We start from the raw sequence: 21,680 nt of genomic DNA on the forward strand, positions 1-21,680 counted from the left end.
TTACAGTATATGTATCCTGAGGAATAGTACACATTATAGTGAGGAACACCTCTCTTTCCAAAAGACAGTAAATGTGAGCAGTTGACGTTTTGCATGGAAGTCAATCAGTGCATCTCCTTCAGGACAGAGGGTTACGTTCATTTAACATTGGCCAAGCTCTCTCTGTCCTGTATGTCCTACCACTTGCTTCAGGCTAACAACACTGAAGAAAAAAATTACATGGCTTCTGTACTAGAGCAGCCTTTTCTTTTAAGTATGTGGGAAGATACATTCCCTATCCCTGACAGGAACAGAACAGGAGAATGCTGAGAGAAGAATATGCTGCCAATGGCTGCTGCTCTTGAGTCCAAAATGCGCACTGTGAAAAGAACATACGCAATTCACCAAGACCACTGCACACCCCAGGATTAAAAATACAGCTGTCTTTCCAGCTACAGAGGGGTACCAGCCGTCTGAGCCAGATGACCAGTGATAGCTAAAGAAGGGCACCCAATCAGAACGTACATTAAAACCACAAGAGTAATGTAAATTTTGTTTTGCTATAGGATAGTACAGCACCTCTTTCAACACCAGAAAAGCACAAACATCAAGGATAAATGCCTCTACAGCACATAAAAGGAGCTGAACAATTCCCATTGCTAAGAAAATGAGGAAAAAGAAGCTATAAAAGGAAATAGATTGGAGGAAGCCTGATTCTCTTAACACATGGGTTTTGTGGCAGGGTACTTCAGTGTCTTGTTTATTACCTTATAACCTGAAACAAATACCCGTGGAGAAAGGAAGAAGCTTTCTGAAAAATTCCCTGAGGTACACTGAGTCTTAAAAAGCACAAAGGTTCGACCTTCTGGTTTAATGCATTATTCAGAGATGTCTTTTCAAGGTATGGCATTTTTTTGTGTCTCCATTCGGGTGCTACAAAAATTTGCATGTTATCATCTGACACAAAATACCATCACCTGACAGCCAGGCAAGGTATTTCCTTGAGCCAGAAAAAGGATACAAGGAGACAGGGCTGTTTTGTGCTGAATTCAGCACCCTAGCTGAATGTTACAGAAAAACCAGATGCAACTGGAAAAAGTGCTTTTAGCGGTTTAGGTTCATTTGGGAGCTAGCCCATTTGGCTCCAAGAGCTGGAGGAACTGCAAGAATTTAATGTTTAACACCTTTGCAGTGGAAGGTAGCAATCATCCTGCTTGTTTGCAGCAGTCAAGGAGGAAACTTTCTGGGGAGAGCCAAGACTAGTCAGGCTTTCAGTGGTGTTTACAACAGCAGAAAAATGGAAGCTCTCTATCACCACTGCTATACACACAAAGGACTAACAGAGTAACATTGTCCAAGATTTAGCTCTTAAAAGTAAAAAACATTTCATCAGGCTGCTGAACCCTAAGCTATGGCCAAAGGCCTCTCTGCAACAGGACACTGGCTGACCTGTCTCACACCTTTGGAAAAGGGAATGGGATTTTCAGGAGTAGCTGAGCATATCTCATACCTCTTAAATCCACTTCTTAAATCAAACACAGAAAATTGGTACTGATCATTATGAGGTGCTGAATAGTACTCAGGATGGTGTATACATATAAAAACATGACTGATTGCTGTTGGATGGGGTTATTTCAAAATGCGTATTAAGTAAGTCACAGCAATATAAATATGCTTGCCTCAAATGTGTCATATGTCCACACAACCCTTTCATGATGTCCACATTCAGCTTTCATGAAATGCTACACACTGTTAACGAGTGCTTGTCTTTGTAGTGAGGATACACAAAAATGGACAAACACAGTGGGAAAATGAGATTTTGGTCCCCCTGCTTTTCATAGATAAGTAGTGATTGAGCATACTTGAATTCTGGGGAATGAAAGCTAATACTGAATAGGGCAAATGCACATCTGCTTTCTATAGCGAAAACTGAAATTATCACCCAATTGAGCAAAACCTTAAGGCATTTGTATTACACATTTTGGAAGATGCTTCATGTAAGACAAATGGACGCATGAAGTACTTTTGCTACTGAAGGCTTGTGGCAAACTACATGAAAAGTAGCTACCTAAAGTGATGGGCATGGCAGAACCCTTTGCCGATACCTAACTGAGCTCCTCCTGAAAAGGTAGAATAAAGCCACTTCCAAGAGCCTGAACTGTCATATTGGCCTAAGCAAGCAAGATGTGAATAAGAAACCCCTAAGCCTTGGATACAGGAAGTATGTAACAAATTCAGTTTTAAAACAAATACCTACTAGAAACAACACACCCAAAGCCAAAGGGGATAGTAAAAATCTTAGTGAAAATGCTTTGTAATTCTGCAACTTCACCATTACCAAACTCTAATGGTAAGCAATACTCAGCAGGATCCTGTAAAATAGGTGAGACAGGTCTTTTGCTAAAAGCCCTCTTTGAACTGAACAGAAATGTCATTTCATTACTTTCCAATGGACCACACTACATCTGAAAACCCCAACATACCTTCCCTTCCAGAGAAAGGAGCAAAAGGGGTATCAAGTTATTCGATGGCTTTCATATTTTGTTGTTTCTTTTTTTTCTTTCTTCTGCAGTTGTGAAAAAAAATTTAAAAAATTGAGTATTTATTTTTTCCAAGTAAACTTAGGGGAAATAAAATACATTCAAGACTGAATGCCCAACTGACTGCACCACAACACTTAGAAATGGAGGCTTTGTGTATCATTTTGAGTGTGGTCAGCTTACCGTATGTTCGGACTTCATTGCCAGGTACTGGTATAAAACATAGAGAGAGAGAAGCTGTGTTGATAATTCATCAAAACTTTCTTGCAACATGATCTCCGTTACCACTGACATAGCATCTATGGAGGAAAACAAAAACATAATCAGCAAGTACAAATTTACACAGCTCCCTTTTGCATTCATTCATGTTCACTGATAATTTATTGCTGTAGTATGTTTTGAAGTAGTTAGGGAAAAAGTTAAAAGATTTCTATGACTGGTAGTACACAGAATTAGTCTTACTTGCTTGGGTCACTCAAACACACTGCAAGAAGGAAGAATGGGTTGACTAGCATGAGACCACAGCAAAGAAGCTTTCCAAACTCATCTTAGTGCCACACTCTTCAATTGGCTCTTCTTCGCTCAGCCTTTCAAACATTAACTTCTAAAAAGTATCTATAAACTACTTCTCTGTTCTTCTGTTTAGATTAGAAACAAGAGATGACTGCTTTTAAGGTTATCAGGAGAGTTTAATGAGGCAGAAATATTGCCATTGATCACCCACAGCACTCACTGTGTTCAGCAAACAGTGCTCTGGAGGAGCTCTACAAGGAGTTCCAGTGACACTCCCTGTCAGGAAGCAGAGTTTGTTAAACAAAAGGCCTTCAGCTTGTCACAGAAAAGAAATACAGATGGAATAAGGGGGAATTCACAGATTAAGTGGGCTCTAAAAATAAAACATATGTATTATATCACCATTTAGCAAAACATTCATGATAAAAGCGACAGAAAAGTACTGCAATTCTATTGACCCTTCAGTTACTTTTTTTACAAGGGGCTTATGCAAAGAATAGCTCACTGCAAGCCTACAGTACCAGAAAACCTGCAGTGAAAACCTGCAGTGAAATGAAAATCATAAATACCTGTCATCAAACATGACAAACACTTAAACAGTCAATAGTGAAAGAAGGCACCCAGGCACCTCAACATGGTAATTCAGCACAGCTGGCTCTCTGCAGTGACAGACAAGAGTCTCTAAACAGTTCAGACATGTAGCTTTCTGAGTAGCTACATGCAATTAAGATGAACTCTACCAACATGCATTTAAATTTTTATAACACTCTAATTGTCACTAATAACTCCTATGATGGTGTTAGTATGTAAGTGAGACTTGTAAATACTGGAGAAATTGGTTTACATTTGGAATGGGATAGATCAGAGCAGAAACCATGAATTAGATGTGGTTTGAAATTATATAATGAATTAAATCAACAGAAGTGAGATATAAACATGCAGAAGAGTAGTTGCAAGGAAGGATAAGGTGTGTTTTTAAGGTGAATTCAGAGAAAATATGGCTGAAAGTTTTTAATTAAAAAATCGCTCTGCTGATATAAGAGCACAGAACTAAGGATGCAGAATTGGTACATATTTTCTTACCTTCGTATTTCTTCTGCTTTATGAAACAATCCAACAAAATATTGAATGTAAAATTATCTGGGAAAACTCCATACTGCACCTGAAGAGAAGTAGGGGGGGAAAAAATCAGTGTGAAAATCTGCTGTTCAAATCTCTCAAGCATAGGACTGCAGGTATCAAAAAATCAGAACCATGGCATTATACACTGCTGCCATATGACAGCTAGTCAAGCAACACAAGGAGATAAGCACTGCTCCTTTATGGAGACCTTCTAAAGTTTCAATGTACTGGATTTGTTTCAGGCATTTTAACTGATTAGGCATTGCCTATCAGGTTTTTATGCCTCTCCTGCATCTAGCTGGTTTTGGACACCAACACTGTTTAAAACCAAAAAGGTTCTTGGGAAAGGAGAGGAAATAAAAGCTGTAAAAACCTTTAGCTAGAATTCAACTGCAACATTAATTGTTATTTCAACAAAGAAATATCTGAACTTAAAACCACAGTCTACAAGGTCTGGCTGCAATAGGAATTCCAGGTAAGCCACACCTGTCTCAAAAAGCTGATCGAATATATTCATGGCTTTTCCTTCTAAAAATTTACCTTGTTTTTTAATGTGTATAAGGCTTTGTCTTGTGCACCGTATTTTAAGCATTGTCTGATCCAGCTGTGGATGGTCCAGTCTCTCAAGTACCAGCAATTTGGACTATGCCGAAACCTAAAGGATGATAAACAGTTCATGTGACAATATGACTCTCTGTTATCACAGAAACAAATTCTGTAATCCACAAACCATGAACTTCAGAAAACCTGCCTTTCATGATCTCAAATGTAAATCTGTCTGTATTTGACTTTGCAGTCAACCACTGTTCTCCAAAGAGCTCCAGCTAGTCTTTCAAGTGAAGGAAACAAAAGTGTGATACACTTTAATAGTGTGTATATAAAAAGGGGAATCTGATGCACAATATGCTCACAAACACTTATTTTAAAATTCTCACTTCCCAGAAAGCCGAGTTTTTTTCCCTTGAAAAGATCAATACTGTAAAATAACAGCATGTCGTATTTAGGAAGGCCAACTGAGATTGCTACAAACACTGCAGTACTTCTTAAGCTTGTCCTTCTGATGATGTAACACTGCGTTCTTGCTGGTCTTGCCAAAGAGCCATGCTGCTCCATGACTGATGGCATCAACAAGTATCAGAATGACATAAAAATACAGCTGGGTCTGAACCTTTGGAACTTGTGTAATCTGGTGTCTCCCACACTGTCTAACTCACTCCTCACTTCAACTGCTGAAGAATTCATTGTGCTGCAGGACAGGCATGCTTCATTTGCTTTAGAAATGCTTTACAAGAGAGGCAGCCTCAAGCAAGGGGAAACTGCTGGAGAGCCCTCCCCTGCCCCCCTGCACCGGCTTGCTTCCTTCCCAGAGCATGTTTCGTTAACCTGTTCTCATGTCACAGCTTCAGCAGTCTTCTCAGGCAACCCACTCCAGTGCTCAACCAATTTGTAAAATTAAACAGTTTTAAGTTCAGCCTCTTTTATGTCATCCTCATTCAGACATACACACTTTTCTCTGTATTTGGAGAAGTGGTGACAAAAAGCTTATGGAGCTTTACCTTTGGCAAAGACCCAAAAACCAATTAAAGAGTCCTGTGTTAGGAGCTGCCGGCTCGGTCCTGGGCTGAGTTTCACACCCCAGTGTGAAGAGATGCACACAACCTTTCTCAATTCAAATTGTACACATGAAAAATGGGTTCAGTCCCCAGCACAGAAGTGACTGCCACTTCCTGCAGAAAATGCTGATGACCGAGCTGGGACCTCGTGCAGATGCCTGCAGCCTCAAGCCAAGCTGCAGCAGAATGTAGTGGCAGGGTTGGCTCTTCCATCTGAGTGAGCATACTTTCCAGAACATTTATCAGATTAACATGGCCACCAACTCTCCTGCCCGCTCACTGAATCTCCATGTATTGCATCCCACAGCAGAGGGCTACACACATGACCAAGCCTGGAAAAGTACAGCAGCCTAGAGAGCCTTCAGAATGCAGAAGACATCCGTACCAAAAGTAGAGCTAAACAACTACACAAAGTCTAAATACGCAGTTTTGTAAGTGGCACGTGAAATCTCCCCATTAAATCAGAATTTAACACAAAAAGAAAAGCATGCTCTGAAAATTAAATTACAAACATACATTTTGCTGCTCTAATTGCTTTCCATTTTCTTCCCTCTGGAGTTCAAATATTGGGAACAGCAAGAATGTCTATTTGCTTTCATTAAAGTCCTGTTTCAATAATGCTTACAGGAAGCATCAATTACAGGCATTTGGATTTAATCATAACTTGATGAAACAACTATCTAATTGCTACAGACTGTTTCACCAGCCATTTAAGACAGGTCAGAGTGCAACACCAGCATCCAGCATTAAAGATGCCAGCATTTTTTAAAGTTGCTTCATTAAATGGTTAGTTTTGTTTTACAAGTGGACAACAACAGACTTTCTTAAAAAAACATAATACTAATGGTCTCAAAGACTTAGGCCTTGTTTTGATACAATCTTTGGCATTCTTCCTACTAATCAGTTACACAGCAGGGAAGCAAATACTAACAAAACAACAAAAAAAAAAAAGGCAAAACCCACCAACCCATAGGTTTTAATGGGTTTGAATAGTCATCTTTTTGCAGAGCTGTATTTATTCACTTGAGTACATGACAGTGCCTGAGAGTGCTCCAATACCTCCTGCACCTTGGGAATGCTACAGTCTACTGTAACTGTGAAATGTTTCTCAGTTTCCAAGTCAAATTGCACTTGGACAATAAAAGCCTAACAGGGATGCGCTGCAGTCTAGAATCAGGATGAAACTGATCCTCAGTCAACGTAAGTTTCTGGAATCAATAATTCAGAGGCATGTTATAAAAAACTCTTTTATAAAAAAAACCAACTTTGCATGAGCTTTGTATTGCTGGGACTGATTAGAGAGTGTGTGTAAGTGGACAACCACAGGATCTATCAGTATAATCACTGTTTGTTACTATTAAGACCTTAATGCTCTGACTAGGTCTCCACTATGCTAGGTACTATGCAAATAAAGAGCAAAAAACTTCTCAGCCAGAGAATTTGCTAGTTTATTCTAATAATTAATTACAAAACAGTTGCCTGGGAGTGAAGAGAGGGGACTGGTGCCAAAATTCTTCTGTTTCCATGTCAACAAGAATGCAATACATATCCATGTACACAACCCCTCGACACTACACACTTCCATTAATCCACGATATGGTAGGAGAATGGGCAAGTGAAAGGGAAACAGGTACGCTGCAATCTTTTAATTGTTTCTGATCTATATAATTCTGGGATGAACTCTGTCTCTATTCTACTAGCTGAGAAGAGAAGACAACAGAGTATCTGTTTTTACAGCTAGCCTAGACAAACTAATCAAATGTTGTGGCAGACATTTTTATTTGAAAAGGAATTGGGGAGAAGAGGAAATTGCTGGCCATTCTGACAAGCGTCAGCATCTTCCCCCTCCTCCTTCTCCACAAGACACAAAACAGGATATAATTAAGCAAGGCAATGTGTTCAGGGACAGATGAAAAAACAGAAGGAAGCTACAACTACATAAAGCAGAGGATTCAGAGTAAATTAAATAAAGGAGGCCTCTAGCAATTGCTGTTTGTTTAATGGAAAGACCTGGAAGTTACCTTGCTGATACCTGCTGCTGAAACTCAGAACTAATAAAAACCTGAGAAGCACAAGGCTCTTCTAATGCGTTCTGAAAAGACAAGGAGAAGCATCCGTAATACTATTAGGGGAACTCCCTGTTGGTACACTTTAATCTTAATGGCTGAAGGATCAATATGGTCATCCTTCCAGTCACTGAACTGAGAACATCTGGCCCACAGGGAACAAGAACAGGAAAATTTGTAAGACAAGTAGTTCCTGCAATAGGAAGGTCACTGTGACACTAACAGTACACGGTGCAATGGTACTAGAATTCCCTTTATTTTGGAAAATTTTTCAAATTATGCAGTCCATAAACATGATTTTCATTAAACCACTGCTCTGTATTTGCAAAATCATTATAACTTGGAAGAGATACAGTGTACACACAGCCTCCACACAAGGCAACCAGAGCATTTTTAGCCAAGCAAGTGCACACTTTCCCTTGCTCACTGACCAGCACACTGGGCTAAGAACTGAACTTCCCCAGCAAACTGACGAGCACACTGGGCTAAGAACACATTTTTAGTTTAGTAATTTCCTGTACAAGGCCCTATCGCTCATTACTTACAGCAGTGCCCAAGTACTCATGCTGTGCTGAAGAAACTAACAATGGACAAGTTTATCAGATACTAAGGGTGCTTTATGGAGTCCTCTACTAATACATCAGGCATGCCTCCCTCCTATAGGTGCACTCCCACACCACAGAAAAGCAGAGTTGCTTCCCTTTTAAGTGGTCTTTCAAATTTGTTTGGTGCCATCAAGCGGTGATGCAGTCTAGTGTTGCTGTCACGTACCTTGTACTCCCAAGGGAAGTAATATAGCAACCCTGAGAGCAAACAGAAGCACCAAGGTGGACTGTACTCTTTTGCCTAGGTTTGGTACAGGGCAGTTGAGTGCTTTGAGGACAGTCACAAATAAGGAAGACAGTAAAGGCAAATTCGCTGGATTACAGAAGAACAAGTGCTGCAGAAGTAATATGCTACCAGAACAGCTCTGTTGTACAGAGGGAAAGCCAGCTCAGCAGATCTGTTCTAATTCTTTAGTAAGCTGATCAGAAGCTGCCATTTTGTACTCTGTGGCCTTCTTAAGGGTCGATCCAATTCCTGGTACTGCCAGAGGCTACCCATCCACATGCAACACATTATTTTTTCTTTTTCCCCCATCCATGAGACACAACAAGTAGTCCCCTTCCTTTCTCCAACTTTGACCTAATGAGAAAGTATTTTGCAATGATCTAAACATCCATTGCGCAGAACTGTGTCTCTTAGGCCTTCAGATTTCTTCCAGACTTTCTAGATTTCACCTGCATTTTGCTTCATGATACATAAAACCAACTCCCTAAATAAAACCTTTTGTACTGTAATGTTCTTATGCTTTAGAGATTCCTGTACAATCTTCTGCTACATTAAATGCACTGATTAACAACAGGACACTGAGCAATCTCCATTCTTTCATTATTTTTAACATACATAATTTAGATGTGTTACTGTGCTTTCCTCAATGTTAAAACCAAAAAAGTTTGTTTCGTACGTTGCTAGTCCCCTTGTAGGAACTGGTTTAGGAAAGGAAGGCACTTATTTAATGGTAGTTGCTGTAACAAATTTATTCCACCTATACTTCAGATCTTCCTTCTTCTAGAACTAGAGAGAAATATGGGTTTGTGCTCATTTGCTTTAATCAGGAGGCGAGAGTGCCAGGTTTCTCATCCACTTAAAATTCTAGAGTCCTGAAGCAAATGTAAGGAGACAATATGAACAAATATTGTGGGAAGCCAGGAAGAAGCTCTCTCAATGGAATGAATCCAAAGCCACTCCACATTTTACACAAGTCATACAGGGCTGTGAAGTTCCTTGGCATGCCATGTATTTTTCTTCCCAGGCACACTTTTTAAGCTACATTGATTCCAGGTAGGCTTAGCTTGGAAACTGGGAGGCTAAGGAAACATCACCCAAAACTCTCCCTCTGTCATTTCAAGTCACAGGCCCTGGGAAAAATCATCTGCATTTTAAATTGACCCAGAGGCATTGCTCATGTGTCAGCATCAGAGGCAACAACCCTGAAAAAAATCTGTGTTGATTGAAATTTCCTTTTAAATAGGAACAAAACTTTGATTTTTCTCTCTTCTTTGCCTGCATCTTAGCCTACACCTTTCTTTGTATATATCCTTTCAAATATTTCACATAAAAACATATCAGGCCTATACAAAATGTGTCATGCATTAACTGCCTATACTCGAGCAAAACCAGAGGGAACACTTTCCTTTTATGTTGAAATAAAAAAACCAACTCGCATACATAGTATAAGAAATGAAATATCAAAAGCAGAAACAGAACAGGTTTAAAATATTAGATGAGTCAATTGTAACAGAGGATAGTGTAAAGCTGAGGCAGAATTGTGCTCCTACACAAGAAGAGAAATGGTCTGCAGACATGATGGAGAAAGCACACATTTGGCCCTTACTCTGTTTTAATCTTTGTTGACCTTCCCCCATCTTTGATTTTGAACTAGTTTAGTTCTTGATCACTTTGACCATAAATTAAGTCTGCTAAACTAGGCTAGCTCCACCTCCACATGAATGTGTATTTCTTGCAGTTTCTTTTGTTCAGAAGTTACACAGAGCTCTAACACCACTGACAAATGCAGCCTCCAAACAGGCCTAAATGATCAGGTTTTAGATAGAGAAACTACAGTACAGAAGCACAGGCAAACATCAAGGCTGAACAAAAGACTTAAGGAATACTTTTAGTACCAGGTCTTGTTTTCCAGTTATAGCAAATTCAGCTTTTATTTCTGTCAACCCTGATGTTACAGGTTTACCTGTTCCTTAACCCTTATGCTTGCTAAAAGGACCAGATCTGGGAGAGGTATTTTGAGTAGAACTACATACTACGCAGTCATTTAGGAAAAGTCTCAGGATATCACCCTGGCAACCACCCTCTCCTAACAACTGAAAGGACAGAATTCACTTCAGAGTAGCTATTGCATTGCTGCACAGAAAGCTAGAACAGCAAAGTTAGAAGCAATTTATCAGGACTCCTGGCTCTGAAAAGTACCTGAATTACTTATCTGTCCTTCCATCCACAGGCAGTGAACAGTGAACAGAACTGGAGCGGAGCAGCTTTTCCAACCCTCTGCCATCAGGTTACACCAGGCAGCCTTGAATCTCTCTAGAATCATTAGCAAAACACAGCGAGGAAGAATCCTTCAGCTAGCTCAATCCACAAGTATCCCATAGGCTTGCCTTGAATGTCTGTAACCTTTATACTCATTAGTTCATAACCAGACTGACAAAGTGAAGCCCAGGCTCAAACAACATACTGCTTCTCAGTACAGTCCTTGGCCCTGGGAAAACTCCTCCAGGCTGTTAAATGTGTTTCATTAAAAGCTCCTCCATCCACGTAGCTTCAAAATACTCCATAACTATGCACATCCTGGCAGGACACCAAGAAAAGTTCACTTCTCAGAAGAACACAAGTCAGGATCTTCTGTTTGGCATGCCTCAACCTGACATAATAAAACATCAGTCACAAGCCTTGTCTAGCTAGAAACTAAGGGTCTTAACACTTAGAAACCCAGTATCAACATGGTTCTTTGGTCTAAGCATAATATTCAAACAAGACAGGTAAAAGGGAAGGCCACTAGCTAACTCACTAAAGCTAAAACTGGCCTTCTGGTGATCCCCAGAATGACTGGTAGAGAAAACACCATTTTCATGGTACAAATATTGCTTCCAAGAATAGGTGGTGATGCCCAGTTTAGATTCATGCAGAAAATAAAACCAGGTAATTTTATCAACGTTCAGAAGTTTTACTTCAAAAGTGAACTATGAAACTTTTCTCTATGAAGCTTTACTCCTTTATGGTCAAGACAGAAAGATAAGGTGAAGAGCATGGGAGATTTACTTCACTTCTTGTTGCTTATAGATAGATGCCCAGTGAAAGAAACCCAATAAACAGACACTTTAAAATCATATTTCTATTTTTGTCCTCCTCCTTGGATAGCAGAGTATCTTGTTACTCAACACCCTTCACCTCTCCTACTCCTTTTGGAAAAGACAGGCAGGAAAATCAAATTTTCTTCTCACACACACAAAAGAAGCCACACTAATTTCACCATAAAGCCGAAATCCACTCAAAGAGCAAGAGTTAACAAGAAAAATTGTTCTTATTATCTTGCCCTAATAGTAACAATAACAAAAAGCCCAAAATTTCCCCAAATTACTGCCTGTAAAGAACACAGCACCTAGGATTTCTCTGTTAAAAATACTTCTGGGCTTACAGTTGAAATTACTGGTTTTGAATATAAATGCCATTAATAATCCCGTTGGTTTTTTTTAATTGAACAGCGACTATCATAGGTTGATGAAAACACAGGGAATGATGAGGTGAGCTGTTGCTATAGTGAGTCTGGTAGGATACTCTCTAGTGCCTTTCCTTGTCCCATGCAACCACAAGTGTCTGATTTAAACCCGGTTCTTCCTTTAATTTTATCTTTTCCTGGTATCCTGGCATACAAAAACATACATAGAGAAATTAAGAACGGTACAACACACTACATTTCTTGCTCTGGGGAGATTCTTGAATCTCAGCAATTTCTAAGTGTATCAGGTTAAAACTTGCTGTGTTAAAGCTCAACAAAGGGTTAATTCTGCTGGAAATCTTCTCTCATGTCTCCAAAACCCAATTAACACAAAGGCTGTTAAAAATGGCATATGTAAGTAAAGTACTGATTTGAGTGTTGCCACTTTACTAGCCCAGCAATGCCCATCATCACTTCAATTAATTCTCCACTTGCCTGAAAGCTAGTACACAAGTTACTGACTAGATTCATTTTTCAAAATGAAAAATGTTTGCAAAAGCCCATTTGTAATTCGTAATTGCTGAAATCACCTTTGCACCTGGTTCACTTTGCAGTACAAGGTCCCCTGCTAAAGACTGCCAGAAAGTCTGTTCCCAGCAGAAAGCTAGGTATGTGTGTTGGAAGTAAGTTTAAAACCTTCTGGGGCTTTCTTCAACTAGAGATATCTGCAAGATTATGTTACTTCAGGGAATAAACTGCTTCAAAGCTTGTTAGATGTTTGATTTTTAAGAATAAATAAATGACTGCAGATGTTTAGAAAAATCTCCATCTCTTAGCCATCAACTATTGCAGGGATGTCATAGTGAAGCCTGCATTCCAGTAACCATTAACCAAGCCAGCCAGAGATGTAGCACCAAAGGCTTTTCAAGCTGACAAGACAGCAACTCCAAGTTTTTTAATAGTTAATTCAGTGTCAGAGGGAACTGAATCAGTTAGGACCGCTGTTCAGGAGTTTCTGCCTTCTAACAGTAAACTTAAATAGAATTTTCACATTATATTAAAAAGGAATACTTTATGGGTATGGATAAAAACTGCTGTCAACGAAAGCCAATAATGACTTATTTTAAGAGTAGGAAAAACATCCAACCTGTAACTAGACACTGCTATTACTGTATTTGCAAACAGCAACTTTTTAATGGTGCCTAATATGCAGCCTAAATTTAACCTGAGACAAAATTAACGTAATTTTGTCAGAGATCTACTTCACTGATAGCTGGAGTCCACATTGTAACGGTGTTGTATTTTTCATTTATCCTACACAAATTCTTTATGCTTCACAAAATATCTCCCAGAAATATATCACACACTAGCTTCCAACTACTCTAATGTTACACCCACTAACACAACCCTTGACACTTTTCTGCTTGATCACAGTTCACCTTGCACAGATTACAAGCAATGTATTCTCCTGGCTTGAGTATCAAAGGCTGCAATACAGAAGCATATGAGCCAAACCGTTTCTTCTGCAAAGTTGTTCAGTTTCGTACCACATCTTAACATAAGCAAAAAGGCAGTGCAGGCAAAAGTGCTGCAGGAACACAAATACTGAATGGATCTTAGTAGCCAGCTTAAGGAAGGGAAGAGCCAAACCTTACATTTTCTGCTAAACATTTTAAAAACGGGATTTGCACAGTCCAGGTTTCATCTTTTCAGATTTGCTGCCACAGTCCCATAGTTCAAGTTAACCTAATTTTAACCTGCTACCTGTGCCGTTTTCATTCTTCACTGGAGGAGTCTGATTTCCTTGCGCATTGCTGTCTTTCTACAACCCCATGCCCAAAGGGGAGACAGAGCTACATGATAAGCTGTTCAAGTAAACAATTAATATTAAGCATAAACACCTGCAACAGAGGGGACAAAACACCTGATGCTCAATTCTAGTTACAGCCACAGCCACTGTCAAAAAGGCAACCACTTCCAAAAAGTAAACCATGAGTACATAGCCAGATCCTGGCTACTGGGTAGCCCACCATGAATGGGTTTTTATTTAATGTCATGTCTGAAAGATCAACAGCTTATTGGTATTTTTTTGTTCTTCCAACCATGCATTTTCCTGAGAAAAATGTTTTTAACAATGAAAACAAAAAATCCCCAGTCCTTCCTGATACACTTTTAACCGTTCCCTAACCACAGTAAGTTACCCAATCTCCTCAGTAATTCAGAGGCTAACTTATAATAAGCATATCTCTTAGTGTATCTAACTTCTTCCAAGGCCGGTGGGACAGAAGTGTCCTTTATTCCACTGCGTATGACATCAAGCACATGGACCAGTAAGCAAATGAAGGATAAACATGGCAAAACTGACTCATGCATTCTGTCAGGCAGTCTGAAGTTTGTGGGCTCTTACCAGCTGACTGTTTCATTCTTTTTCTTTTCAGAGAAATGTTGTACCATCAGATCTGTTATTTGAAGAGAGAGACAGTAGGTACCTCACTTTACATACTGCATGTCCTGCAGTACAAATGCTCCCTTCTGTAGGTAGATACAAACTGCACAGGAAAATGAGGTTGTGCTGTTCAAAAAAGGCAGAGCATTTCAAAATGCAAGGGGATATTTTTTTGGTTTGTCCCCTTTTGAGATAGGAATGCAGCCGAGACTGTTAGTTATAAATATAAACCACAACTGGTTTTGCTTCTGCTGAGAAGCAGCACATGATTCAAGGCCAGGATGCCCCGCCACTCCGCCTTGTTGCAGTGGCCTACTCAGACCCTGTATTCAGGCTCTGAACTGACACTTACAAGCATTCAGTTCTCTAAGGCACACAGAATGCAGGAGGCTTGTCACCCACTGCGCAAGGTAACAGAGAAGACAAGGGGAGGAAAAGACTGCAACTATGGGCAGTTATGTACTACATGTGTTTCAGTCTGGCTTTTTTTTATGATATCCCTCCAAAGAATCATGATTTCCAAAACACAACAGTTATCTCACATGAGATGAAATTGCTGCTTTGATTTAACCTGGACAAGGAAAACCGTGAAAAGGAGTGATCACTGCAGGATAGTAACTTCAATGGAAGACAAAAATAGAAACCTCTTTGCAGAGAAAGCAGTGTACCACTTCTGCTGCAAATGCTCCTGTCATGCTCTCACCGTAGCCGCTATACCTTGTCCACTCCCAGTTACATGCTCCAGCAGCCAGTCTGGTTTGTCAGAGCTCTGGCACAGGCAGTGTAGGCAAGGGAACGGGGAGGGGTGTCCATTTTACTTCCAGCTGTCTGCTGCCAGAGGCCACCTACTTTGCTTCTGGCTGGATTTAGAGCTGCTCTGCTCACTCTCCAATAAAGCAAAGTAGAGAGTGGCTGATTAGACTGAAGAAAGGAGTATTTTTTCCCTTTGTTACATGGAAACAGTAGTGAAAGAGGAGAGATCAGGATTAAATAAGAGACAATCTGAAGAGGATAATCATAAAGTTGACTTCAGAGATTAAACCCAGCTTTATATCGCACCAATTCTTGGGAAAAGATATTACTCACAGAAGTGCAAAGCTGCTTGCAAAGCCAGTTATCCACATCTGCACACTTTTGTCTTGACAAGCTCTACAGTGAAGGGTGAAAACAAAATAAAACAAAAATCCCCATTCATTTTTCAACAAAAGAAAGAATGCTTACTGTTGTAGAAGAATGACTGCAGAAGCGTGGCCTTAGAATCTCTGAAGATCTGCACAATCCAGGCCTGGTATTAGAATAGGCCTGTAATCAGAACTGTACTGAAGTTGCTGTGCTGAAGTTAACAAGAAAGGTAGCCTTGAGCTATTCTTGAGTCCTGAGACCAAGTAATTATGTTGTGCCAACAGGCCGTGGCTGTAACAAGCTACAGCTGCTGGCAAAGCAGGTGCAGGGCCAAGAAAGATGGGGACCGGTCTGGCAATAGAGGGAGTAACAAACTACAAGGCTGCAGCACAGCAACACAATTAGCTACATGGATAGAATGCTCATTTTAGTCATGATAACTAGGGGTGTGAGAACCGTGCGCGTTTAGAGACTACTACCCAATTATATCTCTGCTTTACGAATATGCATGTGTATCGGCTCTATGTAAGCAGTGTTAGAAACTAATAAAGTTGAGCAAGATGCATAACTCATATTGAGTGTCTTCTTGACTCCGGTGAACCCTTCTTCCAACATACTGTGTCTACATTTACAGCTGAGAAAAATGGGTTTCTACCAGCTGCTCTCCTGTACACCCCTTCCAATCTTAACACCACACCCAGGAAAGCATTCTTTGTTGGCTGTTCAAATGCTCCCCGAACTACGCCCTGGATCAAATCCTCACCTGTGGGTCCAAAGAGACAGTACATGGTTCCCTCAGCTACCAGGAACCTGCCTCAATCTGCTGAGGACCTGGCACACATGCAGGTGGCCATGCACCCCACATGCACATGGATCAATAAACTATACAATAAACTATATAATAAATACAAAAAAACTATACAATAAAACTAGGAGGCAAGGACAACTCTAGCACCTTTCAAGGATGTGCAGCTCAGCATCCCACAAAAACTGTCAGGGCAGAGAAGATGGAAACCAAATGCTGTGAGCTGCCGCAGCATTACTGCTGAAATCACCAACTCCACATTTAACAGAGCTCCCCTCAGGCTTTCAAACTGAGGTAGCAAAGGGAGACAGGGAGGTAGCTGAAAAGCCTCTAGGACACTCTCCTTCAGGGACAAGGGACACACCAGGATTTTAGGAAATAGGTAAAGAGGATATCATCATCTCATAGGATGGGCTTAGGCTTCTGTCTAAGCTTTCCCCACTCCTTCCTGTCCTACTCCCCACCACACACCCCCCCAAAATAAGACTAAGGAATGCATTATTCTGCCTAGGAACCAAAGATTTAGCAAGTAAAGGACAGAAACAGAAAAGAGGTAACAGGGACTCTGCCAAAAGGAACAGTCACATGTAGCTGAGCAGAGCGACTGGAGCGTTTGGTACAGATAAGCACTGAAAATGCAACTGGCCTCATTTAAGCAGTCAGTATAGATACGTATCTGGAGCACGCAGCTTTAAAAATAGCTCACTATTAAAACAGCATTTAAACAACCAAAAAAGCCCCACCGACCCCACCCCCCCCCCCCCAAAATAGGCCCTCTGAATAACAATTTTATTTTTCACTTGGTTACTGAGCATCTTACATTCAAAAATCTGCACCTTGATTTCCCATTTCTGGAAACCAGAGGGAGTAATAACCTTCAATATCACCCGAGGAAAATGTTACAACTTTATGAGCTTTGCTTATCAGTACCTCTAATCAATTACAGCAAAGCATTGTTTTGTGGGTCTGTTTGCAATACAAGCTGTTTCTCCCCTTAGGGACTAGAACACTTTTTCACAGGCATGAAATATATCTATGCATAAGCAGCCATAAAAGTTGAGCAAATGTACCTACACATTTTCATTTTTGTTCTGCACTTTAACACTTTTGGAGATTTCTGAAGAAGATGCAAGTTATTTAGAAAAAATGAACTATTGGAATCAAGCAACATAAGCTGACAGACTGGGCCCAAAAAGACATCTACGGCCTGATGCATATAATCAGGTAATTTTCTGAATGTTCAGTAACTGATTGTTGACCAAACATTTTCAGTCCTACAAAAGCATAAAAATCCATTTCCATAAATAAAAACAGCCAGCTATTTGAAAATTAACATTCCAAATAATTTTTAAGCCCAAGAAAGATCTATGCTGAAGTAGGTTTCTCCTCCCTTTCACAGCAACTTTGAGTTTGCTACAACCATTCTGTCTGTAACTGCATGTAACAGAACCAAGGAAGATCAGATCTGTACCTGTGATGCATTACTTCAGCCCTTGTCATGGTCATCTTAAGTGTTTTTTCCATTTCCAAAGGTTTTCACTTTCTGGAACCTGCATCAAATCTGCCACCTGTTACTACATACCATGCAGCAACATGCATCAAAACCACAGATACTCTCAGTGCACCACAAAACAGATACTTTACTGGATCACTGGATTACTAAGTTGAACATCCTCTCTGTTACCAACAAAGCACAGAACACTTTTCTTGACTACTAGGAAGTCCAATAAGATGGTGTAAACCTTTTTTACTTACTTGATCGGCCTGTGTTCATCTTACATGCACTGTGGAACACACCAAGCTTATACATAATTATAGTATGTTTAAAATTAAGATCATTTTAAAATAATCACAACCACTGGCATTCCTAAGAATTTTCCTGCCTCATCTGGAAGCCTTTCAATGACTGCTCTGTCTTGTGACATTTAAACTGTTCAGCATTTTGAGTACATGCTGGTTCCAGTAGCACAAAAACCCGTAGTTCCCAAAGTACAGGATAAATGCTCTCCCATCTTTAGTCTATTTTGTTATTTTATATATGATGTGTGAAGATAGATGAAGTTAAAATCGCCTAACGTTTCCATATGAATGGCTACCCCCACTTTTGCTCACACCACAATCTAGTACTACTCAGCAGTGTGACTCAGTTAAGTTAAAGCTAAGAAACACTTAACAGAATTTCTATTTGAAATAAACTGCTCACAAAAAAACCGCCCCAAACCCCCTAAAACCCAAACCACCACCCACCTACTGTAATTCAAAAATTTGCATTAAGTATCTTTTTTCCTCAAGAAACATGTATTTTACAGCTAATTTTACCAGCAGGCTACCACAGACTAGACAAAGTTACTAGCTAAGCAACTGAAACCAGAATTTTTAATGACTGTTGTGCCTTCTACAGCTGCAATTGTAATATATTCTTTATTCTCCTATGTTATGTTTAGTTCAGCTCAATAATGAGCAATTTGTGACTGAAAACTGCAGGAATGCATGTGTGCTTGCCTCTTCTAAATAAAAAAGGAATGCAAACTGGCACCCACAAATACTAAAATCCTGACATCTTCAGAATCTGTTTAATTTCACCAAATAAAACCAAGATTTCCTGCAGTTGATAATTTTTAAATGCAAAACATGTTCTGATAAATGCTTTCCACATCTAAAATAATTAATGTTTACATAATCATTAAAATGTCTACATTTGCAAAAAAGTAATATTTTCATTCAAGTTTCTTTCTCAAGAGTTGCTCACATCAATGAAAAAGAGCAGTCTGCTAAATGCTTTTCTTTTAAAAGATAATCAAATACACAAATGAAATGTGTATATAAGCACCCGTTAACCTAGTAAGTACTTACACAAGATTGTCTCTTCGCCCAGTAAAAACACAGTTCCAAATTTGGTACAATCATTCCAAAGAAAATCAGAATAGTTTAAAGGGTTACCAAAAAGCAACAATAAGGCTTTGTTTAGAAAGATAAATAAAATTATAATCATGAAACATCTTTAAAGTCTTTTACTTGAATTAAAGTTTCTTGCTTGCTGATTTAAACAGAGCTAAGATAATTCTAATTCTAATCAATTTATCTGTTAAAAACCAGCTCTGGTCTACAGCATGTCAAGATTATTCCAACACTGTAGTTCATCATTATTTTTCCTGCTTATTTATTTTGATTCAAAAAGGAATAAATACTTGCACCCTAAAAGAATTAATTAGGTTGACTGCTAGAATAACCACAAAGTTAGTAGTTCCCAAAGAAAGGATCGTGGCAGCTCTGGGTAGGGTTGTAAGCCTAATAAAAAGTCAGTTTTTTATCCTAGTAGTTGTTATCTTTAACACCACTTAAAGGGAAAAGATTACTGTACTGCTTAACACAACTTGGGGAAGCTCTAAGAAAGGGAACTCAACAGAAACAATAGCTTTATATGCTTTTTTCTTCTATTTACGTGGATTTGGAGCTGCTGCTGGCTCTGGCTGCTATTATTGCTCAGAGGCTGTAATGGAACCTGAAGTTCCTTTCAGGGGAAGCCGGATGGTGATAATTCTCAAGTGTATCTTTACAATTATTAGTCATCAAAGCTAGAAAAGGAATAAATGCCTGCTTGTGCTTGTGTTTTAAATTCTGAAGCTTATAAAAGGCTTTATTCTGTCTTGGTCATTTGTATTCATATGAACGGCTCACTCTACATTTTTTCTGCAATTCAACCTCTGTCTAGACTTTCAGTATTTCTAAAACATAATGCAAGATCTGCCTCCAGATAGGCTTTTTGTTGGTGCAGCAATTTACAAAACCACCTTTAGAATGCCATTGGATATAGTGAAATTGACCTTTAAGGTGAGCATGAGTCAAACTCTGAGACAAAATTGCCTTTCCTCCTTCAAAATATACTAAGCATAACATTAAAGATCTGTTCCTAAATACTTACTGCTTACATTGTACTTCAGTCTATTTCCAATACTATCTACTAGATGGAATGCTCTGAGCTGTTGGCAAGAAAGATGCTGGTTGAAAGATACGAAAATTCTGCTAATATTATATACAAAAATTCTGCTAATACTCTTTTCTTGCAAGAATAGTAATGAAAGCCCTTCTCCCAATACTAAACGAAAAGTCTGTCTACATGGGATGTGGACTGAGTCAGTTCTTTCCATTTCTGAATCTGACTGGTTTTATCTTTGTATCTACTCCAGAAATATTGGGGGGAGGGGAGGTGGGTGTGTTTGCCCATACATGTGCAAACATACGGTCTGTTTGTAGAAGGCTCCTTCTTTTCCTCGTTTTAAATATAAAATCCAAATGCTTATCCCTTTAGCATTGTAACATGAAAAAACTAAAAGATCAGTGTTGAAGGGAAGTCTTCCAACATTTTCTGCTTTATTATGCAGTGACTAGAAAATTCTTGTCCACTTTCTACCAAGCTTAAAGGAAAGCGCAGACAAAAGGAGAGAGAAACTATGAAAAGCAGATGGCTGAACAGGCCTGTGTTAAAGGAAGAAACCTTTCTGAATGCTTTTCAGTGTTGTATCTTTACCGATGGTTCTCCCCCTTTACAGCACAGTTACACTGACTGAGCACACCTACCCGAATGAGTTGTGGTTACAGGATTAGGCTGGCTGAAACTTGGCTCTGGGTTGAAATGTAGTTGCTAGTTATTTTCTCCAAAGATTCCTACAGCTCAAACTCTGAGAAACCGTGGACAGACAATGACAACAAAGAAACTGTGAAAGATGACAGGGAGAGTAAGCACATGCGCCCTTCTGTGCAGAAACGAGTGAATGCTGTAGCCAGAAGACAGTGGAGTCAGTAAGACCAGAACACTTAAATCTGACAGCACTAGCTTGGACAGTGATCAACAGTTCTTCCCATGCAGCAGCATCACACACTGGCCACCATAATGGAACAACATTAAACACAGGTATTTCTGTCATTCACATGCAAATTACTGGAACATTATATATAACATTGCAAATGAAGTTATTTTGGATCGCTCAGCTGAGGCAGGTGTCCAAACTGGTGAAACATGCCATTCTGGCTACAAAGTGTATTTTTCTCTCACATGCTTCCACCACTTCTCAGTATCATTTCACAACACAATTGCTATATAACTTGAATAACAGGCAGAAAATTATGACTAATTTTTTTAATATATCTTATGGGTTTTTTTCACCTATGTATTTCTCTGGAGGTAGCAAAAGCCAAGA

At 39.5% G+C, this 21,680-nt stretch overlaps 1 protein-coding gene across 2 annotated transcripts in view; it reads right to left on the reverse strand.

Moving 5' to 3' along the window:
• The window catches only part of MRPS27 (mitochondrial ribosomal protein S27), a 46,513-nt gene that overhangs the window by 10,617 nt on the left and 14,216 nt on the right, over positions 1-21,680 (reverse strand). For both annotated transcript variants that reach the window (XM_037372767.1, XM_037372768.1), the window contains 3 exons: positions 4,695-4,809; positions 4,116-4,194; positions 2,703-2,818 (listed from right to left, as the gene is read on the reverse strand). In XM_037372767.1, the coding sequence (XP_037228664.1) occupies positions 2,703-2,818; positions 4,116-4,194; positions 4,695-4,809 (310 nt within the window). The remainder of the gene's footprint in view (positions 1-2,702; positions 2,819-4,115; positions 4,195-4,694; positions 4,810-21,680) is intronic.

Source organism: Falco rusticolus, chromosome Z (genome assembly GCF_015220075.1).
Source record: "Falco rusticolus isolate bFalRus1 chromosome Z, bFalRus1.pri, whole genome shotgun sequence".
Lineage (NCBI taxonomy): Eukaryota > Metazoa > Chordata > Aves > Falconiformes > Falconidae > Falco > Falco rusticolus.